This window comes from Rutilus rutilus (assembly GCF_951802725.1).
Source record: "Rutilus rutilus genome assembly, chromosome: 10".
Lineage (NCBI taxonomy): Eukaryota > Metazoa > Chordata > Actinopteri > Cypriniformes > Leuciscidae > Rutilus > Rutilus rutilus.
This window is the reverse complement of record NC_140215.1, coordinates 9,775,623-9,803,383: the sequence shown is the minus strand read 5'-3', so window position 1 is coordinate 9,803,383 and position 27,761 is coordinate 9,775,623. Positions and strand designations below refer to the sequence as shown.

At 37.9% G+C, this 27,761-nt stretch overlaps 1 protein-coding gene across 2 annotated transcripts in view; it reads right to left on the bottom strand.

The window, feature by feature from the left end:
- The window catches only part of erbb4b (erb-b2 receptor tyrosine kinase 4b), a 290,413-nt gene that overhangs the window by 93,377 nt on the left and 169,275 nt on the right, over positions 1–27,761 (bottom strand). For both annotated transcript variants that reach the window (XM_084420233.1, XM_084420234.1), the window contains exon 3: positions 19,867–20,053. In XM_084420233.1, coding sequence (XP_084276359.1) covers positions 19,867–20,053 — 187 coding nt within the window. The remainder of the gene's footprint in view (positions 1–19,866; positions 20,054–27,761) is intronic.

Genomic DNA, 27,761 nt, shown 5'->3' with positions numbered 1-27,761 from the left:
GCGTGCACAACTCTGGTTGCAGTTTCGCGTGTCGTCAGAAGGGGGCATAGTTCTGCAAAAACTCAGAGACTTGCGCAATGCACCTTTAACTATCCTTTTAACAATGAGGCTAGACAAATTCGACTCTTGCTGCTATAATTAATAACCCTAATCGGTTTTAATTTTATTTTCCCCCCTCTTCATTGTATTTCCCCCCACTTCCTTCCGCTCCTTTGAGAGATGTCTACTCCCAGCAGACAAAAACAGAGGGAAGGAAATGATTACATTCCCCGACAATATCAAAATCAGATCCATCCTGGATTTGGAGCTCTGACATTCTGGACAGCAGCGCTAACAGATTTCTAATTTCATATTTCATCTGCAGGGAGGCACTTCTCAATCCTTTGCCCTAATATGCATCATACTGTTTCACACGGATCACCGGATGGAGAGGAATCAATCTGTTGTTCCCCTCCCCGCGCGTTCACGGGTGAGACGTCTCTGTTTGGGCACACCAGACGACAGTGAACATTATGATCTTAACGTGTCTGGAGTAATCCTCACTTGCGTGGACAAAAACACTGGAGAGCTTATAACAGATTTGCATTATTTACTGCAATGGATTTCTCTTTCACGGCAACAGGAGATTAGCTGTGTGGCAGTAGAACAGATGAGACGTATTCATATTACCACGGGCCATCTGAAACTGATAATAGCCTAACAAAAGCTTGATTAAACTGTACTCCATGGATGATTGGAGAAGGTGTTATTATGAATTTCCCCAGTCTCTACAGGGCATTGAGAAACCTGTCGCTCAATGGATAAATTAATTTTAGCGTTCTCTGTGTCTGACATGCTGGGAGGGCTGAACGCAAATGTCTTGAGCTCTCCTAGAGGCAAGAATCAGAAAAACAAATAAATGCAATGGCAGAACTCAGCAGGGGTCCTCAGACGGCCCAACCGGTTGATGGAGGGCCGGAAAGCTGTATTTCTCTCTCTACAGATGATTTCACTCCAGGTTCACTGAACCTTAGTGTGTACATCAGATAAGAACACCTTGGGGAAGAGAGTCCACAATTGAAGGCTACATACCAATTATGCTATCACATCATTAAACACACTGACCATACTAAATAAAACAAAACACTAAAGCAGATACTAGTGTGTGTTTACATGCAAGCATCATGTCAATGATACACCATATGTTGCGGCTAAAGCTAGTTGCACCAGTTCATCTATCTTCTTACTAAGGTTCATCATTCTTAAAGATACCATTCAAAGCACAGGCTATAACATTTTTATAAACCAGGCTATGAAGATTTTTATGTAGTTGTCCCTATTTTAAAATTTTATTGGACAAAACCATCCTTCAAAATATATTCTTTCGTGTTCTGAAGAAGAAGGTCAGTCAAAAACCATGTGCTTAACAGTTAAACATTAAGTTATAGATTTAGATGTATTATTCTGATTTGATATTTATATTAATATTCAATGTTTATATTTAATACTTTCATGAACATTTGACATTTACATTTAATATTTACATTTGTTAAACCCTTACAACATAAAAAATGAAACCTGAAGGAACATATTTGTGATAAATCTGGCACATTATCACCCTAAACTCAGTTTCTCATTTGGCACAGATTAGCAGGCAAGTTACCTGTATCAAAGGACACACAGCTGGAGGGGTAGGAGAGTGCGCACACAGACACACACACACACACACACTGCCAGTCTATATGCCAGCACTGGCGCTGGGTTCAGTTAAGCGTTTCTCTTTGCAGCGATGACAGCTGGTTTCATTTGAATGAGTGTTTGATTAGTTGGTTCTGTAAAAGCTACAGGTTCAATTTTGACTCAGATGAAGTGAAAACATTAATGTCATTGACAAACGCTCTACACACACACACGCACGCACACACACTAGTAATAACTGAAGTCATTGTAAGCGTTTGAGGTTTTTGTAAGGTTCCTTCTGATGGATTTGGTAACACTTGAGTCATTACTAGTGGGTTACCATGATCTTCACATTAGAATACTGATTCAAATAATTAGTAATTCCTTTAGAAGGATGTAGCAACACTTGAGTCATTACTATCCAAAACCTTACAAAAACCTTAAAATGACTTCAGTCGAGTTATCATGCTTTTCACTTTAGTATACGGATCCTAAAAATGTGTAATTCTTTCTGAAAGAGTTGGTAAGACTTGATTCATTACTATTGGGTTAACATGATTTTCACTTTGATTTTATGTATTATTCACATGAATAAATAACCTGTATATAAAAGTTCTTAGTTATCCGGGAGGAATGAAAAAATAGTAGTTACTGATTACTGGATTAAAAAAAGGTCTCTTAACTTCAAGAAAGTGCCTATGATGACTAAAAGCGCTGCCTCATAGGCAACTCGTGAGATTTTGCAGAACACACAAACTTGCAGAACATAATGATTTCTCTGGGCTGAAGACAATCAGTTTCGTTTAACTAAATGGATAAGACAGGACTTCATATTGGAACCAGAGATGTAATAGTACGCAGGGCCTTTCATCAGCTTAACTTGAAGAGTCAAGCATCTCCTTTTAACAATCACAGAGTCCTAATCCAGTAGTTCATTCACACTTCCTCTATAAGATGATCAAGTCAGTCGGGCATAGATGTGGCTGCCTATTCATCACAGAGTGTCAACATCACCGCGGCCTTACGCCAGTCACTGCCAGCAGTCTGGCTCTGCGTGTGGCACAGAGGGATCGCGCCTGGCAGGGCTTTTGAGGAATGATATGCCAGACTGTGCCAACTTTCCCTGCCGCCACTGTACAAATAGGTGATCTTCTGCACCATCCATCAATGTGAGTCTCTGCACCACACAGCCCAGCCTCTCCAGACGCGTTACCAAGGAGATGCTGTCTGGTTAAAAAATGCAACGGGTAAAGTTGAACAAACAGCAAGAGGGAACAGAGTGATTTTTCTTTCCGATAAGGGGAACAAAAATTGCCCGCAACCCAAACACACTAGGACTTTTGTGAGAAAAATAAACACTTTGCATTTTAATCGTAGTTTAACTGAACATTATTGTTCTTTTGACTGTTGAGGGTGATAACTTTTATGCTGTCTTTTTTCTTTTTCTTTTGTGAGACTGAGAGCGCTAAAACCACGGCCTAAGTGCTAAACAAGACCTAAGAGATAGACAGAGAATATCTTACATCTCTTACATATCTTTCACCGGATATTTGAAGATCAAGTGTTCCTCTGTGCCCAATTTGAGGGGGAAAAAAACGCAAGTAACTCCTTCCATGTGTCCGTTAGAGTCTTATCGCAACTGGCCGACACAGAAATGACTGAAAAACAGGCAGAGAACACCTTACACTCTTCTGGATAAATGATAGCATTCTGTGCTCTTTTTTGTGGCTTATTGAGTCTAGGACTGACAGAGACAACTACCTGAAATGTTCTTACGACCTGACAGATTGACTTCGGTGGTGTCTGTCAGGTAGTAGGGAAATCTTCTGTGTGTTATTTCACAAAAAAAGTCACTTACAGCTCATAATGATTTGTTCTACCTTCTGAATCCTATCGGATACAGACGATAATGGCTGATCATCAAAATGAATGAAGACAAATGCTTGAATGAAGACTAAAAAAGCAATTTTTTGTTTTAAGACATGATTTTTTTGGCTGGTAAATAATGGCGTAACCAGTAAATTGACGAGCGCAAACCTTAGTAAATCACCTTGCGTGATTCATTTAAATATTTTACTATCATAAAATTTGCGTCTGAAGGGAAACTCCTACAAATGCATATGCAATAAGGTCAGCCGCAAAAATAACTATGTCCACACTTTTTCAGTGCTAATTTTTCACTACGTGTCTTTAGTAAATCCTGATAGTAGTTTTTTAACGGCAAAAGAGGGTTTGTGCTGGCATATGGTGCTACTAAATCTGGTCCTATGGCTATTTATCTGATCAAAAATGCAGATTTTTATTTTTTTTTTGGATTCTTTTAGGAATATTAATAAATAGAAAGTTCAAAAGCACGGCATTTATTTGAAATAGATTTTTTGGGGGGATATTATAAATTTCTGTCTGTACTGTCACTTTTAATCAATTGTATGCATCCTTGCTATGATATGAAAAAAGTCTTACTAACCCCAAACATTCGAATGGTAGTGTAAAAAGCCACAGTTGTGAACCACTGCTCGTTATTTAGCTAAGATAATAAGAAACTTCAATGATGGGTTTTCCATGAACACCTCAGCCAAGGTCAGAGCAAAGGAGCCACTCACATAAATCTAGAGGAACAGGGGTGGCAAACTAGAAATAAAACACAGACAGACTCTATTTGAATTTAATTGCACTTTTATGTATTTAACTACTGACCTGAAAAGAACAACGGCTTTAATTTAACTACATAAAAGCATTTATGAGGAGTTGATGCTGCAGGCGTTGGGGGGAGAGAAAGGGGGAAGGCGCGAACCTGTGCGGGAGTAGTTCGGCAGGCATTCGTGCCGTGTTGGCTGCGAGCAAATGCACTTTTAACGAGACACTGTTGACATTCAAGCATGAGTGGCCACGGCAGGCAAAGCATCATGGGAGCCTACTGATGGCCCATATGTGATCGGCACTGACAGAACATGTGTTCTACTGGTAACGTGTCTGTCTGGAATTTATCTGAACCAAGGACCCTCTTGTAGCACTCAATGCATCATTTTTTTTTTTTTTTTTTTGCTCAGGCTACAGAGGGACAAAGTCCAACTCGATAACAACTCTTGAAAAACCAATGACAAAGGCAGTAAATAACAGGCAAGAGCTGCATTGAAATAAATCCTTTTCAAATCCAACCAAGGTTGATAAAAAAAATTGGTGCAGGACACCCTTTCTGTCTACAGGAGGGCAATTTTTATTGGCAAATGTTATAAGGGGAATTGTCACAGTGACGGTATGATATACAAGCAATAAAGAGAGAATTGAAAGTATATTGAATGCCGAGTGAAAAGCGTGCTGTGCTGGACTAGTGGTTTAAAAGCAGTGACAGATGCTCGCAATACACTATAACATCTTTTTATGAACAGTTAAAAGCAGAAGAATTTGAATTTTGAGTTGTTTGTTGGGTTACAAGGTATATCAGGGTTCAAGGCTGGTCGGCTCAATAAATGTAGATTCAGTATATATATATATAAACAGGATGGATGACAGTTTCAGACAGTGGTCTTTACTTACAATCCTCCCTGCCCTCCTGACTTCCTCAGGGTGGTAATTGTGTTTAAAGCAGGCTGATTAATTTTTTTTTATCCCTTACGCAATTGTTTCCGATGAATCTTTATGAAAAATGGCTAAGATTAAAGGCTTATGGAATTATCTAGGGCAGGGAGCATCTGCTTATTTATCTGGGAAAATAATAGAAAAAGAATAGTGGTGTAAATGAGAGAGGGCAAAGGGATAAGAGAGGGCAAGACTTTCCCTCTCTTATTTCTAGTAACAGAAATAACCTTTCATGTTACATATCTGGGTCAGATATGTTAAATCACTACATGTAGTGGCACAATTGTGGGATAGATTTCTAAAACACAGGGCTATAGGAAAGGGAACATATTACAGTAATAGTCTGCTGATAAAGAAAGCAGATTAAGACCGCAGTCCTAAAATGTGTATTCGGTCAGCTATCTCCTCTGAGAGGATTTCAACGCAGTTACTTCGGGTCAACACGGTGATTTTATAAGTGAAAGCAGTGCCGAGTGCCTGAATATGATTTTAGTGCAGTAATGGGGCATAACATTACATAATCTCCATAATATCTTTCTATGTGTTCTATGATTAATATATAATATAATATAATATAATATAATATAATATTATATTATATTATATTATATTATATTATATTATATTATAATATAATAATATTTTATATTATAATATATTATAATATAATATAATATAATATAATATAATATAATATAATATAATATAATATAATGTAATGTAATGTAATATAAAAAAAATTCAGTCAGAGATTATGTCATAATATAATATTTTTGAGAGTTCTGCTATGGTGAAAGCTGTTGTTAGCATTGAATAGTAATTCAAACATCCATTTTCTCTTTCCTTGGGCAGAGCAAAATGCCTCTTTAACTGCACAATGGCTCAATCAGAGAACACAAGAGAGCTTAAATGAATGCTTCAATACAAATAAAAAACACAATGAAAAACATAGGCAGAGAGAGAGGAGGCCAAGTGTGGCTTCTGACTGAGTGACACTTCAGATATCAGAGCAGGACTCGGTTCACCCCACACCAGCACTGCAATGAGCTCTGTACCCGGGAGCTCCAGACAGAGAGAGAGAGGGGGAAAACTCAAACAGAAGAGCACCTGCATACAGATGACTGTACTGTGACCTATCTTAACCTCAGGGAAAGGTGAGCATTCCCCTGTTAGACTGCAGGGGAAGACAGGAACGTCTTTGAACCCAACCTCTAAATCTCATAACAGCGTGAAAGACAATATAAATCTATATATAAAAATATATATTCTCTTAAACACACACACACAGAATATACTTTCAAAAATAATGTCAGAAATATGTGTTATTTATCAATTAATTTCTATAACCTAAATCAAATCAGTATTTGGTGTGACCACCCTTTGCATTTAAAACAGTTAACAGTTTTAAACATTAACAGCTCTGGGGTGTCTGCATTCTTCATAAAATGACAAAAAAAATAACCACTGTAATAAATCAATCAATCAATCAATCAATCAATCAATCAATCAATCAATCAATCAATCAAATAAATAAATAAATAAATAAATAAATAAATAAATAAATAAATAAATAAAATTATAAGCATTAGAGCTGTTGTTATACATTATTTTATATTAGAATTGTATAATAACATGTCTATTCTCAAACTTACTAAGTAATAGAAAGAATCCTTACGGCACTGTTATAGAACCAGAATCATTAAATCCCCTAAGTTAAAGTGAATTTAAACTCTGATTTTGAATTCAAAACTTTTCTAGAGCTAAACTTTGTTCTGCTACCAAAACTTGATATGACACAACATACCTTGTGTAACACATTATAAATGAGTACATGCACAGTGCTGCAAATTGATGCACGAGGGCTGGATGAGGAAATTCTCTGTATTTAGAAAAGTGATTTCAGATGTGTGCTGAAAGTAAACAAAAGTCCAGGTGGGGAAGTGAGGGAGGAGTTTGGAGTATATTTAGCATCATGCACTCATCCGCATGGCAGACCCCACCTGACCAGCTCGAGCGCTTGGCAGGGCGGCCGTAGCAGCGACAGCAGGGGCTATTCATGTCCTATTACCCTCCACTGCATTCGGTACAGCCCCTGAGCCTCGTCCCTGTGAGCCACTATGCAAAAAATAAATACATTAATTATTAAGCCACAGAGGGAGACGGGTATGCTGCGGCAACCATCCTGCTGTGCCAGTTTAGCTGAAACACAAGAGCCGGCGCACACTCGATTTACCACTCCAGATGCACACCAGCTGCTTTCTGCGTCTCTAGCTCCTTCTGGTGTTTTCTATGTTACTGGGCATGTTTGGTGGGGTCGTCTGATGTGCCATGACTCCATGGTGGTCAGGTCTCCCAGTTACGTTCACCTGCTTCTTCCTAGGTTACGACTCACTAGCCAATCAGAAGCAAGTAAAAGAGATTCGCATCATGGATGTTGCTGACAAATCTGCAGGAACTGTGTGATGCTATCATGTCAGTATGCCAAAATACCAGAGGAATGTTTCCAACACCTTGGTGAATCTATGCCACAAAGAATTAAGGCATTTCTGAAGGCCCAACCCGGTACTAGCGAAGTGTACCTAAGAAAGTGTACGATTAACCTGCTCCTAAACTGCTTGAAAAAATAAACTTTTATATGCTAGTCTCTTCCGGTCTAAATGAAAGATAAGCTGCAATGTAGATTAGACTTCATGACAATAGTCTGGCTACACAAGTCTATACAGTCTCCATCTGATCTATCGATCGTGTGACCAGACCAGCAGTACAACAATTCTTTCACATTCCCTCTGAAATAAGCTTTCTTTGATTGTCAGCAGAGGCAATTGACTTGCCACTCTTAAATGTTTCATTAGCGTTTCCTGCTGCGGGCTTGATGAAACAATGCCAAATTTGAGGCGACATCAAGAACAGGAGGACTAGCGGAGGAGGTGCCTTTTTATCAGTCTGTAATGTCTGTATCCTTTGAAAGCGTAAGTGTTTGTGTACGTATAGATGTGTCTGGCTGTGTTTGGACTCTGCTCTGCATGCTATTGATGCCAATGACACAGACTTTGGCTGGCATACACTGTGAAACCCAGCCAGAACAGCTGGCAAGCACAACACAGCACTGTTCAAACATCCACGACAGTGTTACACACCTGCCAGGAAACCTACTAGGCCCACAGACTTAAACTGATCAGGTCTATTGGGTGACTTTTTTGTTTGTTTTTGTCTTTTCTTGCTTCACGGACCCCACAGTCTTTGCTTTGGTTGCATTGTATCGAATGGCCTGGTTTTTGACTCTGAAATAACGCTGCAGGGCTATAGAGGAAACAGTTTTGATTATTAATTGGCATAAAAATTCTTTGCACGCCTCACATTAACTTTTAATGAGGCCCAAGTCTGATATCTGAAGAGGCGGAGGGCTGAAACGGTTTGAAATGGACAGGCGAGCAGAGTTTGCAGCTTTCTGAGTGCTGCTGATACACATTGTGTCTGTGTATGCGCGTGTGTGCAGGACAAAGGTGAGGTGCGGGCACACTGCTCATCAGTGGCTGGAGTTCCTGCACTCCGGCTGGCCCTGAAGCCCCATGTGCTGCCAGTTCTGAATTATTCAACATCCACAGCCGCTCTACTTTTTTTTTCAACCCTGTTTTTTTGCTCCTCTTTTCTCTTGACTGTGAGCGTTAGCTTGCACTCAAAGCGACGCACGCATATAATCAAAGGCATAAGTGTACGGAGTCATTTATTATTATCGTGATGTACAGCCCTGGGTCATGGAACAGCTCTATTTGTGTCAAAAAGCTTGCACGAATCTGTGTTCGGGCTGGAGTGTAATGACTGATTTTGCAAAGGCTCGAATCAAATGGTAAAGTCAGGTGCTAACAACACCCTAGAGACTCTTTGACTCCATTAGCAGAGGCTTACGGGTAATGGAGACAAATGGGGGAAGCTAAAATGTGTGTATGTCAATGCTTTCTTAACAAAGGAGCAAGCTGTCGACTAGCAGCAACACGCTAAAACACTAATACAGGTAGAATGTTATTGTTACACTTACATTTTTGTCAGTTGAACATGTCCTTCCACTAAAGATGAAGTAAAGCAACAAAGTTAGCAAAAAATGACATGATAAAGGCTTAAAAAGTCATAATTTTCACTTGCTAACTTTTATTAACTTCTATCTTTCTTTGGTCAAATGCAAAAGGGGAAATTTATGCACAATGTTTGAGCTTCTGTTTTCCATACAATGAAAATGGGTGAAGATTTAAACAGTTAGGCACCTTAAAAGTTTATAAAACGTATAAACAATAAAAATATATATTGCAAGCCTTATTAATACTTATTTTTATTTATTTACAAATTACATTTGAGTAAATGACATTTAAGAGCACTATATAAGGGAAGATTATCCAAGAATAATATCTTCAATATCAGTCTGTTTCTCACAGATTTTCAGACAACTTATAATGACGTTTTTTTTTTGTTGTTCTTTGTCCTGATTGGCAGAATGAATCACCATCCACTTTCAGTGAATGGGGGAAAAAAGCAGTTCAAACAGTCTTTGATGCATTCATTTATACAAGTAAAAATAATACAGGGTTTCAACGACATGAGAGTGAATGATTTAAATGATGACAAAATGTCATTTTGGGGTGACCTATTTCTAGTGTGGTCAAACAATAGCGATCTCTACTAACCTGTTGCATTCATTAATAAACGAACAAATCTCAATATCTCCCAACATCAAACTGTCAAAGATAAATCAATTTCTCTTCTTTCAATGCTTTTTCTACACTAATATGTTTTCCACCTGCCTCAGATTATATAACCGCTCTGTGATGTGCTCCACTTTCTTTTTACAGTACACAGAACGCAGTGATGTTAATTGACCGTTTTCTCTGGATGGTTCATGCAACTGAATTAACTATGAGGCCATTAAAAGCTATACACACATTAGAATAACTGGCTGTTGTCATGATGTTGGATTTACGTTAGATTCAATCCCTCATTGTATCCAAAGAGGAAAGTTATAGCTATTCTGCACACCTTTGTACATTTAGGCCTACTGCATGGATTATGGGGAAAAATCTTGGAATTCTGTAGAATTAATTTAAATATATTAACAATAATTAAACAGAACATAGTACTACGGTCTAATTGGCAGATGAAAGCATCTTGAAGTTTTTAATGTTGAATGACTTTTTACTTTCTCAACAATTCAAGGGCTCTGTGGCACTTTCAAAACATTGTTCTGTGTGTTTAAGCACCTAGCATCTAAACTTCAGGTTCAACCAATGGTGTAAAAATGACACACTTCACCTTTAAAGGGCTAGTTCAAACTATAGTGAGTAAATGATGGCAGACTATTCATGTTGTTCCCAACCTGCATGCAATTATTTCATCTGTGAAACTTTTTGTATAACTTTGTGAATGACAAACAATCCAATACCATGGAAATGTGCAGATTTGGTATGTTTTATATCATTATTCCTTTATGTATGTGTGAGCCCCTTTTTTTACTGTGAAAAGTGGTGTTTGAAGCCAGGAGATATGTTTAATCATTCAGATTCTTAATGATGACACCAGATTCATTATTAATGGGCCTGGTTTCTCCAGTGATTGGTGTGGGCGAGTGGGTATTAGCACTAGCTCCACGCTCTCTATTTGATCTCTGTGTAATTACAGCTTTTCTTTTTTCTCTCTTCCCAATTCACATTACAGGCTTTAAATACAGACAACTTTTAAAATGGATTCTTCCATTTTTTTTACTCCACTTCCAAGGGCTTTGTTTCTCCTCAGCAGTTCTGTCATCCTTTCATCTCCATGGAAAAGGAAAGTACACTGCATGTGTTCTGTATATACAAACACATGCACTGTTAGAAAGAGAAGAACATGCACTGTTTGTTAGTGTTTCTAACAAACACTGTTAGAAAGAGAAGAACATTTAATAGAGTTTTAATATATCGAATAAGTGAATAAGTCTCACGGCAGGTTTTACGGCTCAATGAAAAGTCATGAATCCCACATCTTTAATGGCTTTGATTACCGTCACACACTTTTCCTTTCCTTTGTGAGGGCAGAAGGGTCAAATCTTTCTAATGATTGTAATTTTAAAAGTCCTTCTGTGGTTAGACATCAATATTTCATTACATTCTTTTCTCACAGCTTACATAATTCCCAAAAGCTTTAATTAATGAGCTTGAAAACTTCTTAAAAAAATTAAGAAGTAAAAGCACAAAGAATATGCAAGTGGTAAATGTAAAAAAAAAAAAAAAAAATATATATATATATATATATATGGCAACTGTCTTTTTCAAGACCTAATAAAGAAGCACTTGTTTGTGTTGTTGCAAATGAGCAGAATCACAATATTGTCGCTTTTAATGCTGTTTTTCCTCAATGCCATGCATGGAGAACATGTCCTGTCATTGACACCATCCTTTCCACCTCTGTAACCTTGCGTTTGTGGTTTATGTCACTGGTTATTACTGCACTACAGCTGCGCCAAAAGATTAATAATACAGCCACATTCTAGATTTGCTGCAGTGCAACTGTTGTCCTTCAGAAGGAGGATCGCTCCCCTGTGCCTCAAACAGTGAAAAATCGAGTATGACACAAACGTAATTGCATGGGAAGTAATCAATTAGACACACAATTGGAAGTGACCCGGGGTCTGGAAGCCTCAGTGCGAAAGATGGAAATGAGTGTTGTGCAAGCACCAACAAAAGTAATTTTCTTTTTTCTCCTCCCGGATCCCTTTACACAGACCGCGCTGAGCTGAAAAAGAAACTAAACGGGTAAAGAGAGGGAGCAAGAGACATACGTGTCTGAGGGAGTGATAGGCTGATCTCCTTTTCTCATTCTTTGTCTTTCATCTCCGGTGTGCTGTTCCAGACCGCTTTCATGAGACACTAAGCAGGACTCAATGAGGTTAATGCACGATCATTGAGATTTTCTCCTTGAACAGATGCAGGTATATTGAAGCGTAAACATAAAGAGCTGCTACATGAATGTGTTATGTTTGGATGGGAAATACTAAAGTTGAGAGACTATTTACATATTGATTGCAGTTGTGACTAAATGTAATATTGCCACATGTTTTCCAACATTAGTTCTAGCTTTAGATTGTGCACTTCTAATATGCCCACACTCTACAAGAAGGTGAACTGGAATAACAGGAAGAGGAACTTACTGAATTATAATTCAAAGAAACAGGCGATACATGCCGGGAAGTTCTTCAACCCTGGTCCCCAAATAAAAAAAAAATCTTAATTCAATATGACATACATAAACTAAATGCTCATTTTTATAATAGGTGGCATCCATCCATCCATCCATCCATCATTCATGACAAACTTTGCTTTTCTAGTTCAAAATTATTCATCAATTATCTGATGAACGTCTTACTACTTCCTTACATTCAAATTTAAATTGTAATTCAACATCCTGTTTGCTGCTTCAATTCAAATTTGATTCAAATTCTGTAACGGAATCGGAATTTAAATGGAATTCTTGATTCAATTCTGAATAGTGCACACTTAATACATTATCTATGAAACAACAAGTGGAGGAACAGCAAAGATAAGTAGTAGAAGGTAGACAAAACCACAAAAAACATGAGAGCAGTACCAGTAACTGTGCACATTCACAGTTCACATTTTTGAAGTTACAGTGACAACACACTTACATAGATGTAAGTACATAAAGATTGCAGTATTCAAATGTCATGCGTCAAAGTGTGCACTTGTGCATCTGTAAAATGTCTCTATCAATTCAAACCTAAAAAAAAAAAAAAAAATAGCATAGGAAAATAAAAATGCTAATGCTTTAGAGCAAAGCTGAAAGTAAACAAAATGGCATAAACCACACAAAAACCCACCATTTACTGATACAAAAAGCATCTGATCAAGTTAATGTTAAAGACAGTTGACAGTTGACAGAACAAACTATAAAAACCTAGCGTACAGTACAAAATTAGAACCTTGAGACAGCACAGACACAAAACTTGACAAAACAAAGTCCTCTTTCAAGATAATTTGTTCTAAAAGGCAGGAAAATAAATATAGCTTGCATGAAGGACAGGACGTTGAAGCCCATTTTCCACAGCTGAAAATAAGAATAATGAGCAGTGCTACAGTTCTGAGTGAGAGGCATTCAGAGATTCATGATAATATCATATAATACGTCTAATCAATGGTTGAATTATGAATTACAGCTCAAATGAGAATAAGCTTGGAAAGTAGAAGAGGAAAGTAAACGCTTAGTTGCACCCAACCCTTACAATTCTTTAAATATGGAAACCACATGATTATCATGATATAGCTATTCCACAAAAATACCATAGTATGTTTGCAGAGATTTAGGAAACATGCTCATATAGTTCATAGACTTTCTCCGAAAAACAATGCTACAGCCAGTTATTCTACTTTGAAATGTGTGTTCCGTGTCAGAATGTCTGTTTTTATTTTGGTCTGTGTGATCCCAGCTTTTGCTAATTTACCCAATAGTATTTCGACACCCTGGGTTGCCAGTTGGCGTAAAATACAGCGTATTGCAGCCATGGAAGCCAGTAAATAAACTAGGCCTCGGCATGCATCTAAAAACCTTTATGTCCACAGGCATATTAAAACGCAAATAAATCAAATCATCAACTTACAGTGTAAGTAAGTGTATGTTGTATGGAGTCTGAGGAGGGGGTGGGAGAAACAACCCTCTATGATATTTTGAATTTGAACTGCTGTACCCATTTCAACCACTAGCTGTCAATATTACATACGGCACCATTGACATTGATCGTTTTCTATAAAAATTCTGGGTAGAGAAGAAAATAATGTGTAAAAACCAAAAGCACTCATCAAGGGCAAAAAAATATATAAAGTGGGAGAAATAATACAGACAACAGAAAACTAAAGAAACTGTAAACTAGCTGAAAAAGAAAAAGGAAACAGTTACATTTACACACTCATCTGTTCTTATGGAGGTTGTTATTATTGTGAGGTAATTACTGTCTAAGCTGCATTTGCTGAAAGAAATGACAAGAAACAATGAGGTGCACAAATGTTGAGTAAAAAAAAATAATTTTGCCAAGGCATGAACAAAACATTCTAATTCTTCTGAAAAGGACGACGGAGCGCCACTTTGAAATGTCAAAGAAAGGATGCGAAGTTTAACCTTTGCCTCAGCAGTGGGACGAGGTATAATTATTACAAATCACCTGCCTCTTGAGGCCTTTGAGGACACCGACACAAGACGACACAGCTCCTTCTGGACTGACAGTAGCAGATGGTAACACTTTCTATAAAGCCTGTATACATGAAACATTACAATGCACATCCTAATCCATAACATCTTTCCATGAATAATTCTAACCAGAGCTATAATTCATGATTATACTGAGCTATTCATTCTTACACATAAAAGAGTAAAAATACAACGGACATGACATTTTGGGATGGGTATTAGCACACTAAAAAAAGATTTAAAAAAAGATACAAGCACGGATATTGTTTTATTATTATACATAATGTATTGTTAACTGTTGCAATTATTTATGAGAACATGTAATATATGAGATGTATTATATTTTATAAGGTGTTATTGAAGCATAAATAATACGTTTATATATTATTGTTGCTATTGGGCACACATACTACATATACACACACAATGATTTAAAATATTTAAGCTAAAGCCACTATATGTAAAGGTTTTGAAGATCATGAGAAAAATGAATTCAGTCATGTGTGTCCAAACCTTTGACTCCTAGCATTTAATGCATTATACATACAGCGTTCATAGAAAGTGTTACCAATCAGACAGTAAAAAAATAAAAAATAAATAATAAATAAACATGGACGGTTGTTGCAGTGAGTTTGCTAGTGGGCAAATTACATCATATTGTGGAAGCCAAATGAAAAGACACAGGAGCTATAAAAAGCCTAAAAGTATTAAAAGGAAATAAAAAATAGAACAAAATCCTAGCTATTATTTTATGCAAAAATCCTTAATCAACAACATTCAAATAATTCAAATGCTTTTCGAGGCGTAGTAAAGGTAGTGTTGTACCATTTTGCATTCAAACAAATAGTTGAAATAGCTCACTCCATTGACTCTGACTTAATAACCCAGCAGGGAGGACGTTTGAAAGCCAGCCACAAGGGAAGCCCGAGCACCACATCACTGTGTCGCCCACACACCACCTCTCAGAAAATCAATAGAGCAATATCAGAATATACCAGCGACAAATTGATTTTATCCAGGGCAATTTCTACCTCCGTGGATTTCAACTCTAGTAGCAGTGCCGACAGGCTGGTTTGATCAGATTCGGGATTAGACCCAGCGCAGTTAATGGCCTTTATTCTCTTAGATATCATTTATGGATGGTATTGATCACTTTACACATCTCTGGAGAACTGCTATGAGAGGAATGACATGATAATGTGACAGGGGATCAAAAGGCTCATAATGTAGGTCTGACAAGCTGATAGTCCTTGACGGAGAGCGAGAGAGATGTTGCCGGGCTCTGTTCCAGCTTTGATCTGTCTCAGGGTTACAGGGCGCTGACTGAGTTCAAAATTTAGAAGACCAGTGTTGGGAGTAAGTGACTAAAAATAGATAGTTTCTTCCAAGTATTTCCAACAAGTAGTGACAAACTTTGATAAAACGTTACATTGCTCTAGTTGTGTCACGACTCACGTCACCCATTGAATCCTGCAATTATTCGATTCATTTTAGTGAGTCAATTCATTTGGAAGTTTAATGTAAATTATGTCATCATTTACTCCCCCTTATGTTGTTGCAAACCTATATGCATTTCTTTCTTCTGTGGAACACAAAAGAAGAATGACAGGGCATAAACAACACTAGACCCTGTTGATTTTCATTGCTCCAGCAAAGAACACTTTGTTTCTCTCCAAAATATCTTCTTTCCACAGAAGGAGGAAAGTTATGAAGGTTTAAATCTCTTGACAAACTAAAAGATGTAAATGACATTTGTATGTATTCTAAATACAAGACATAGGTTGTACTGAATGTCAGCTTGGTTATTTTGCTCAAGATAAGGATTTATTAAGTCCACATGTCATGCAAACTAGAAACTCTGCTTCTAACCACAGGTCGAGAGTAACACTTTAATTTAAGGTGACGTATAGTTACACGTTACTACATGTATTTACGTCAGTAACAGTAAATGATGCATATTTACAACTAACCCTAAACCAAACCCTAACCATAACTCTACAGTAAGTACATGTAATTAATTAATACTACTCAGGACTTATTTGAGTGAGCACAATGTAACTACGTCACCTTAAAATAAAGTGTAACCACTGAATGTATGCAGAAATAGAGATGATGAGAGAGTGTGAGTAAACGAGAGAGCAGAGCTTCTGTGTTGTCTCCTTCCTTGTGGGCATTTCAAACGTTCCTTAACTCCAGCGCTGTTCCGTGTTAGTCAGCCAAAGACAGGGGATCACACTCCTCTGGGAGCACCTGGTCTTCTCGACGTTCCTAAACACTGTCATCTTCCAAGAATACAGCATTAAATGAAGCACAGTTAGGCTTTAAGTGATGTCAGCATTGCAATGTGGCATTTGGGTTATGTACGCTGCGTCGAGTGGACTGGGGACAGAGTAAGTGGAACAATACACATGGCTTAAATTATTTACCCGGTCTGCTATGCCATGTCTCTCTCTGCTCTATTTCCTTTGCCTAGCCACAGCAAGTGAATGAAGGTGTTTTCTGGACCAGAAACATTGTTCCATAAGAGACAGACAGTGTTCCCGAACCATTTACGTGCACTAGGTTAAATACCTAGCCAGATTTCACATCGTAATCGGCCCTTTTGCAGAGATCCAGACTAAAGCAATTTCAATGCAATGCGAAAAAACAAACAAAAAACACTGCTCACAATTTAGAGCCCAAACCTTCTTCTTCAGCATTACAAGAACACTGCATCCTGGTTCCTCACACTAAAGGCTGACTGGTAATTGCCACTGAATAATGCTGGTTAAGATTACTAGTTTGATCGTAATCTGTTCTGGTCCTGTTAAGTATCATGGTCACAGTGTGACCATACTAAAAGTACAGACGTAATTACTACCACCTCCAACAACTATTACAGTCTGTGCCATTAAGAAGAAACATACTATTAATTTGCCAAAGACGACAAAAGTGGAGCATGGTAAATGTCAGGGCCATGCACTTATACTAGTGCTATCAGCCAATCAGAAGGAAGCGGAGCTGTTGTGTAACACAAATGATCAGTTACTGTGAAGAAGAGACATATCCAACTGGCCCTGGTAGGGAAGCAGAAAGAGCAGAGACACTTACAAAATCCCCCCAACTCATCCCGGTTTTGATGAGACATGCGTTTGAATTTAGCTACTGATTCAAAATAACAATTCAACTCGAACTGAACATACTGAAGAATATTTAACACAATAGGTGTGGTACAAAGAGCAGAGCTGTTGAAAAAAGGTCCTTCACAGACAAACCACAGTAATTAGAGTAATGAATGGACAGGACATTTACCCTTATGTCTTTATTCCTCATCTAAATGGAAAATACATCATTCTTTCTTCCTCATAAGAAGAATGAGCAATCATATAATGAAAAAACTTGAACTTAGTGTAAATCAAAATAATGTATATTTGTACAAATATACATGATTCTCACACACACTGCTTGGTGAGTAATATATATATATATATATATATATACACACAGTATATAATTACATTTTCAAATATATTAAAATTAGAAACAGTTATTTTATATTGCCAGAATGCTTCACAACAATATTATTGTTTTGCTATGTTTATTTATTTATTTTTCAACCAAAGAAATGCCCCCTTGGTGACCATAAAATAATAATAATAATAATAATTATAATTATAATAAAAAACATTTAAAAACATTGTTCAAAAGTTTGGGGTCAGTGAGATTTTTCAAAGAAAAAGATTTATTCAGCAAGAATTCATTAAATTAATCAAAGGTGGGAGTAAAAACATTGTTAAAAAAAATCTTAAAAAAAAAATCTATAAATGCAGATTTTTTAAAGCTTCATATTCATTAAAGAATCCCGAGAAAATAAAAATGGTGAGCATAAGAGACTCTTAAAATACAATTTAGGGAAATACATGCTTCCAGAGTAGTCTTAAAGGGACAATGTGTAGATCTAAAATCAATATTTTTATTCATAAATATGTCCTCAATGGTGTACAAATACCTCTGCCAATGATCTGACTTATCCTCGTAAATGAAGAATTTATCATCTTTATATACATGGGACGGGTAAGTCCACGGAGGCTTCCATGTAGTTCCGCCATCTTGAAAAACTATAATAGCAGAGAGGGACAAAAAGTACTAGGCCAACGCGTTTCCAGAATGCGTTTTCGTTCAGAGCCAGCGTCACGTGACTGAAACCAGCAGAAACGGAGGAGCAGAGCAGTGAGAGACGCTTGTCACTGCCCCGGCAAGTTTAAAAGGCTTATTTATAATGGAGGACCATACATATGCTGAGTCACAGGATAAGGAGTCCTCGTCGTCGAAAAAGTCCAAAATAGACCGTAAAAGGAAACGTGACCGGAGATTACAAAAAACAAGGGTTAATGTCGGGATAGCTTTTTCCAGGTGGAAAGAGCTAATCCAGCAGAAAGCTTTCAAAAGAGACGCTGAAGTTGCCTGCTTTCTTCTCGACAGGTAAGTCAATGTTACGGTCTTGAAATAACAAACCTGTTCACCCGAAGGAAAACTCGATGAAGTGCTATTAGAAGACATCCTGTCATAGCTTTTTGGTACATAGCGGCTACCGTAGATGCAACGCGCATTTGAAAAAGCGAGGCGCTGGAGAGCACTATTCGTTTGAGTGCAAAATACAATTTCACCACTAGATGGGAGAAATTCCTACACAATGTCCCTTTAAGTAAAATTGCCACTGAAATATTTTTGAATGTTTACAAATATAGCTTAAATAAATGTAGGCTTTACTGTGCTACAGCAGACTTTATTGTACTAAGTAAACGCTATCCAGTGTAGACTCACTGGCACTTTCAAGAAGATTAGCCTTTACCACTCCTGCAAAACTGACAGATCTAAACTATAATAAAGCCTTGGTTCATATCAGTGCAGCGGCATCATCAAGCTGTTCAAGCTCCAGCGTTCCCCAAACCTCTCTCACTGAGTTTTATGGATCCAATTCCAGGTGCAGATATTTAGCTGTATTTCACTGCCAGCGTCGGTCCTCATCCATCCACCAGTTAGAAAACCAGCTAAGTCATTTCTGATGGAAGTTGTGTGAAATCAATTTAGTATGATATCCATATTCATAAATCCTCCCCCTCTCGTTTCTCAGAGAGAGATCAGAAAGCACTCGCCAACTTCACAAAGGCCTCGACCAGTGAAATTTACTCTGTGTGATTGTATACGACAGATATACATTCTCAGCCAGACGCAGTTATTGATGTTGTAATGAGTGATTTCAGCAGGGATCATTGTATTAAAGTGGATATCAAAAAACCACTAACCATCTTAAACAAAGAATTTATGCTCAATCAAGAACATTCACAAAAGAGAAGCGAGACGGGGAATGAGAAAAAAAAATGAACACACGAGTCATGTGACCTGTGGACTCGAAGGCTCATATTGTACCTGTGAGGTTCTTAAGGCCAAGCTGACGGAGACCGAAGTTGCCGTCTCTGCGGTAGTTGAGGAATACAGCCAGGGCGTAGCGGTCTTCATACAGCCTGGTGCCGCGAATGATGCGAAGATTCTCCAGGGGCAGATATTCAAACTGATTTAGAGCCACAAGCACATAGCCCGTCACCTCACGAATGGACTGCAGATAGAAGCACAAAAGCACAAATATCAATCAACAAATATTAACCAATCAATCAACTGGAACTTCTGGAAATAAATTAGATGAAAAAAAAAAAAAAATCTGATTTAGAGCGAAACAAATACATATTAAACTTTGCACGGAGGTGGATACAGTACACACCACACTATTATGTAGGGGGGAAAACCAACATTTTTTTAAATTGATGTCCGATCAAAAGTAATAGAGTATGAGAGTGGTGTGGACTAGAGAAAAGAGCAATTTTTCTTCAATCACTCTGATACTGAACTGCTATATCAATTGTATAATGACCCATAACGCTATTGACCTATGGCTAAGCCACGCCCCCAAACGCGATGAGCCAATCACAGTGCACATAGCTAACCCAATACACTCGGACATTCTCTGCTTCCACGTCCATATAAATGCATTGCAGTTAGTCAGTTTTCATTCGTTTTTATATGTTTTTTCTTGTCATTTTAAGTTTAAAATGGTCAAATGGTTTGCATGGGGTACATGCAACTCCGACACTAGGTATCCTGAGAGGCTGGGCGACGGTGTGTATTTTTTACCCTTTCCCAAACCACATCTCAACCGAGATAAGTGTCTGCTCTGGATTAAGTTATGCGGTAACGTTAGACCACAACACCAACTAAACTTGGATAAATTAAACAAGGATGTGTACATCTGTTCTAAGGTAAGTCAACAACGTATTTGAACGTTATCTTTAACATCTCTAACGTAACGTTAGGCTAACGTTAGCCTAGCTTCTAGCTGCATTGCAGTTTGACAAGAGCACAATGTTGTGTTTTACACAAATATAAGTAGGCTAAACACTTTGCAGTTTTAATGATGTCCTGTATGAACAAAATGATGGAGTATGTTTTTATGTTTCCACTGTTCGATCGCGCCCGCGCCTCTCTCTCACACACACACACACACACACACACACACACACACACACACACACACACACACACACACACACACACACATTCCAGCATTGCAATCTTGACATCGCAGCCTGTTCATTATGCTGCGTTCACACCAAACGCGAATAGAGCGTCAAATTCGCGTCTTTGCATTGACTTTGTATGTAATCTACTCGTGCAAATAACACGCCATAACGTTTACACTGTGACCTGTAAATCTTTGTCTGGAGCTAAAGCTTTTCATCGACCTACTCAACAATAAAATGATTAATATAACCCTCCAATGCATAGTTAAGGCCCTTTTGGTAACTTCGAGATGATATATAATCTTTCTGTCTCCAAAAATCATCAATTGCCTCCTGTGAAATGTCTCCTACTGTGACAGCTGCCATAGCGCCTGTTACCGAATGTTGACTGAGTCCGAGTGAGTGGAGGGGGCGTGGCTTAGCCATAGGTCAATTGCATGTTAGAAATGATTCTTTACTTGTTAAATATAGTGTTAATAGGCATTTAGCAATCATAAACAAAGTCAAATCAAAATCTGTTATATAAGATTGAATTTATCAGGGTCAATTATCTTGTCAAACTATTTGGACGGGACTAGTTTTCCAGGAGGATGTTAGAGAAATTCGTGTTTCACAGACATACTTTGCGATTTTAATCCCGTCCGAATCTGCCAAGTCTGTTTTTCCTCACACAACCTTTGTAAAAATTCCAGGGCAAATGACCTACTGTCCTACAGGTTAACTCAACGGTCATCTGAGAAATCTAATCCCGTCTGAATGCGAATGTCTGTGATTGCTGACGTTGTGTTTTGACCAACTTGAGCTACCGTTTGTGCACCAATCTTTGGGATACTTTCATTTCATTTCAATTTGGATAAAAAAATTAAATGATAAAATTAATAAATAGAGCCAAATCGCAGAAAAGAATTAATATCAGTGTCAGGTGTGATACTTGTCTATAGATTTAGTTGCTCTCTTATGTGGGTTTATTATAAACAGCCACTTCTCGTAAAGTTTACTTAAATAGGGTTTTTATAATAAATTAAAATTATATCAATAAATCATAAATTAAAAGACATACTTCATACGTGATGCACATGACCTTCTGTAATGCCCACATCTAGAAAACACACACTCAGATTTTAGTCCGGTCTGAATCGGTACATAAAATCACAAACGTCGAGTGATAAAAACTGTAACTCAAACGTCGTTTAGACAACTAGTCCTGTCCGTATAGGGCTTACTTCTTGAAAATAAGTTTCTGAAAAAGAGCCCATATGATCCTGCTGAAATATGTTTATGTCTCAATTATAAAGGTGAAATCTAAAGGGGTTGTAATGTAAAGTTAAGGGTAGAGTCACCTCAGGCCTCTAGGCTCATCATACATTCATTAGTTGAAGTGTTGGGAGTGGACAACAGTAGGACAAAATAAGCCAGAGGGTCTTGTTCTTTTTTATTATCTCTCTCTCTCTCTACCCTCTACTAGACAGATAATGATCACGGGGATGACTCAAACCCATCCAACCACATCCGTGAGACCCTCGCCGTGACATACTGGTGCCGTCACCATGCCCGTCATTAAGGCAGACACAGTTTCATTCATTCTGACAGAGCGCCGCCTGCTGTGAATGATGACACTAAATGTGTGTGTGTGTGTGTGTGTTGGGGGCCAGAAGTAGCCTTGAGGAAGTGCTAACAGCGGGGAGTGCTCTCACTGACAGCCGTCAGTTAGCGTGAGCTTCATCTCGGGACCCATGCAGTGTGACAGGGCCGGTCCTGCTGCTGTCATCGTCCGCCATGTCCGGCTAATGGGCAGAGACGTGAGCTCTTTTTAGCAGCAGCGCTAGAAGGCCAGTCAGAGCCTCAGTCATTTATCTGGGCTAATGAACTGTTCTAATAGCTGCAGGGACATTGCAGGAAGCACTTCCTGTGCGTGTACGTGGGGTATCACTGATGTGCACTGTGAGGATTGTGTCAAGTGGGGTTACAGGACTTATGACGAGAAGGTACGGAGAGCGGACCAGCTGGAAATGGTATCACAGCTGTAAGCAGTATCAGTGCTACTTCGGGTCACGCTGTACAAAGACGAGATCGCTTTTTTTCTATAACTCTGATACTACTTCAAGAGCACAACATATTAACAAGCCATAATGCAATTGTATGTTGGGAAGAATTTTGTACTTTTTTTTTTTTTTACAGTGTCTGGGCCTTTTTTTTTTTTTTTTAAAGGGAGACGCAGGAGAAGTGGAATGAAAGTTCTTGAGATTATTTTTTAAAAAATTGAACATTTTTTAACTTGAGCGCCACTAAAAGATGCTGCAAATGATGAGATGTGAGTGGATGTGAGTGGAATGGTCAAACACATCTGTCTGGTACATGTTTACATGAAAACACAGTGGAAATGCAGCGCAAGTGAATGCAAAAACAAGTTCCTTTAACAGGCATTTACCATTCACAAAGTGAGATCAAACCTGTAATGTACTATCAAATAAATGGGCTTTGGGAAAATGTACGACAGCCAAAGGAAAGTTTTTTGAGTTTGAAAAAAACTTGATTCCTTTTACATGTGGAATTAAAATGATTAACATCAACTATAAAAATTATACACACATTATGTGCACCAACATTAATATTCTCTAATATCAGTGGCGTGCGGTGGTGTTTTAAAATGAGGCAAAGTTCTCACTTTTTTTTTTTTTTTATATACTGTATATCAAATATAAATGTATGTCAGTTACACTTAATTTTCCTGGTTAAATAAACATTACATCAAAAAGAGAGAACAAATACAAATATATAAACTATAACTATGTAAATTTCTATTTATTAAAACCAAGTATACATTTCAAGTTAGTGTTTTTACACGTTTGTACATTTATTCCAAAATAATACCTAAATGCAGTAGCAATTTAAACAATATACAGTATATTATTTGTGAACTTCAACTTTTCTTTTTAATAGTCAACTCTTTTTCAGCGGCCATCAAGCTTGTACACACTGTCACGGACATGAAGATGTACATTTCATTTCCTCAAGCTGATTGCTCACTAAAACCCCTCAAATTATCATGTTTTCAGCCCATTTCAAGTTTGATTTTGACATGACATAAAGCGAGTTGTTTACTCTTTAATTAGTCGTCCCATTAACGCCATCATTAACTTCTTTCAGGCTGATGAGAATGGTACAAAAGAGGCGGGATTTATCGCACAAACCAATCATATCAAATCATAACAGATCATATCCAATCATAGCGCGATAGAGGCATTGCCTCCTACTCTTGCGTGACTTTCCCCCATTCATTCTCAATTACCCCACATCAAACCTACCGTACATTAGGGTGTCCATTTTAAGTCAATTGGGACAGAGGAGGCACACCTCCCGCTGTAAACTTCACCTGCGGGTGTTGCTGTTAGACACTGTTACTTTATAAAAACGACTGACTTCTATACTTTTTAATGTAACATTTTGTAATATTTTTGCGCTGTTTTATTTGATGTAATACAGATTATTTTCACATCCAGTTTTTTGAGGAGATGCTGCCTCCCTTGCCTCCTCAGAGGAAACGCCTCTATCTAATAGTGATAACCATTATATTGTGCATCCTGTAACAAAAAAAGAGCAAATTTTGTTATGTAAACTTAGTTTCTTTTACCGCCGAGCGAGGAGCAGAAAACGTAATAAACTCCACTACTGCACTCACATTCTCTGATCCCGTCACGGCATCTGAATTTGGATGAAAGCACGAATACTGGCCAAGCCTTTGACCTTGCTGTGGTCCCTCCATTTCCTCTTCCTCTCCTTACGGCCAACAAAAAGCCACTGCACTTGCCACATCCTGCCAACAACCCCTTCGCCCCTGGCCATCGGGAACTAAACCCATCCCAGTTACCTAGCAACCTCTGGAACCTGCTGCTGTCTAAAAGACATGAGAGAGGGGGAAAGTAGAGGGTAGAAGAAAAAAAAACAGCAACATCTTTGTTGTACTTCTAATTTAATTAAAGGATTACTTTGCGGAGATTTTCCACACAGCCTATTTGGCTCCCCGCACTTGCTTTCCATCACCATTTAATTCCTCTTTCTCAAACTAATTTGTTATTTTCAAGCCAGTGGATCGATACTTCCCAGAGTGGAGAAGAGAGCGGAGGAGAGGGATAGAAAGGGGTCCTCTTCCTTTTTGCTGTTTGCTCAATAATGAATCACATATATAAATAAGGCAAACACCTTTTTGTGATTACAAGCGTAGTTTAAAGCTAATGACGTGACATCAGTGAGGAGCACTTTCCACCTGTTGTTAAACATAACATATCCAACCTGAGCTGGATAGAGATCAATGGACACACAAAGCAACAGCTCTTTCTGTTACAACATCGACAGTCTCTTCACCTCTAATGTAAGGGCACAGTTAAGGCTCTGGGGTCAAGTGCACCTGTAACACAAGGATGACTGGATCTTTGTTCGGGACGTCTGTGTCCTCTACAGAGTGAAAAACAAAAAACTTTGGAGGCAATTCAAACTTACAGCTCCTCTGACTTCAAAGTTAAATTTAAAGTTTTTTTTTATTTTTTTATTCATGTTTAAAATAAATTGTTAAAAGACTGCGATATCTGTAGATCAAAACAGTTCATCTTCAGAAAAAAAGTCTTTTTTTAAAGATTTTTTTGTTGTTGTTGTTGCAAAGACAGAGATATATCAAAAGTTTGGGGTCGGTGTAATGATTCCACCGGAGGGTGGACTAAAAAAATGTCTTTCAAAAAACAAACAGACAAACTTTTGAACGGCATTTTATATATATCCTCTCTCAGCATTTCTACATATCCTATCTGCTGTACTTATAAACTGACAACAGACACTAAAGATGCTTTTAGAAGCCAATGAGAGAGACTCTTATACAGGTGGTGTAATAGAGCACTTACAGATACACCCAGCGCTAGGGGCCATTTGAGGCCTTAATATGATGCCTGTTAAAGGTAACAGTCCTGATAAAGCCAATCTATAAATACAGCCCATGTTCCTCCATGTGGTGTGCGGAGAGAGCGGGAGATATGGGAGCCCTGATGTTGGCTTTGGAAGCTCAGATGACAGTGGTCCACTTAAAGCTCTTGTGATTACTGACAGGAGAAGGACATCTAAGTTTTAAGTGCTGGTAAAGCTACCATTACATGGACTAGAAAGAGATTTTAAGATTTGGGAACATAGACCAGATTGTCTGAAATAAGCCTACATTACAATATCATTCAAATTACAGCATGGATTCTGAAAGACCTCTTTTGATTCTAAAAATATGTTCAGTTATAACGTTTATACCATTTAAAGAATTACTGAATGTGTTTCTGCATGTGGTAAAATATAGTGTGCAAAAGTCTCAACAGTTTAGTTTATTCACCCTGGGCCTTCCATTCAAACGCAGTCAAAGAAAACAGCAGTGAACAAAGCAAAGGAGAAAGATATGGACAGATTCTCTAGATTTCCAGGGATTCTCTCTTTCTCAGCGGTAGAGTGTCGGAAAAGAGGAAGTGTGCCGCGAAAACAAAACCCCCTTTCACTCCCCGAGACGTGCTCAGTGTGGAAATAAACTCCTGCAATTCACAAACAAGAGTGGAATGGAGAGAAAAACCGGGAAGAGGAGAGAGAAAGATTGATGGAGAGATGAGGATGAGGAGAACGACAGGGCTGCAGTCGAGTGGATCATAGTTGGTCCTCTGTATATTTTAATGCATAATTAATACTCCACCTGTTCCAGTTCAGAGAAGACAACAAAGGGGTTGAGAATGAGAGAGGAGGAGGAGGAGGACAGACTAGACAAAGAGAGATTGAGAGAGATTTAAAAGAGAGAGTGTAAACATATAGCAACACCATGGCCCTGTGTATACCATTATGCTAATTAGCACTCATTTACATACATATAGATCTTGTTGTGTCTTTTGGAAGAGTGGGCGGAGACATACATAGAGGTTTCGGTGTTTGGATCACTGAGTGTCCTTATGCTAATGCATTATATCCTCAAAAAATAATACAGGCACAGCATCTCTCTGCTACATTTCTATACAGTTTTATAATGAGGACATATTTATCATTATTATGCAAATACTTGTTTTGATTATTATAATTACTTATTAGCAGAGTTGCTAGTCATCATTCATTAGCAAAGTTCTTTGACTCAAACATGCAGGTGGCACTTTCCATGCAGCTGGTGTCATACTTTTTTAAAGGCATATAGAGGTGAAAAACTTTTTTTGTAAGAAACTACCAGAAACTTACTAGTAACTAGTTTGAAACACATCAAATGTCTGTATCCCTCAGCCATCCCATCTCAAATATCTTGACCTTCTCTGTATCGAACAGTGAATGTAATACTATATGACATAATCAAAAAAATCAATGTAACAAAAAGGCTCCATGCCCAATATTGTGTGCAAATCTGTTAGTATAAAGTTCAAATATTATAGTTTTCATTGAATACAGAATATCAAATAAAGTTTTCATTGAAATTTCACTTTGCGATTATTTGTTGAAAAAGACAAAAATAATAACTCTTGGCCCTAATTTATATTTTGTTATTACATTCACAAATCATATCTCCATGTTATACTATGGTTGAGAATGTAGAAAATAAAAATACCAGTGCTAAATGACATTTTCATGCCATTTTTTTGTTAACAGTTGTTGAAAAACATTACTGTGGAGTTTCCCGCAACTTATGCTAAAGTGCCACAGCAAAAAAAAGAAGAAAAGGTTTTAGTTGTAAAGGAATCGATAAAGAACAATTGTTAA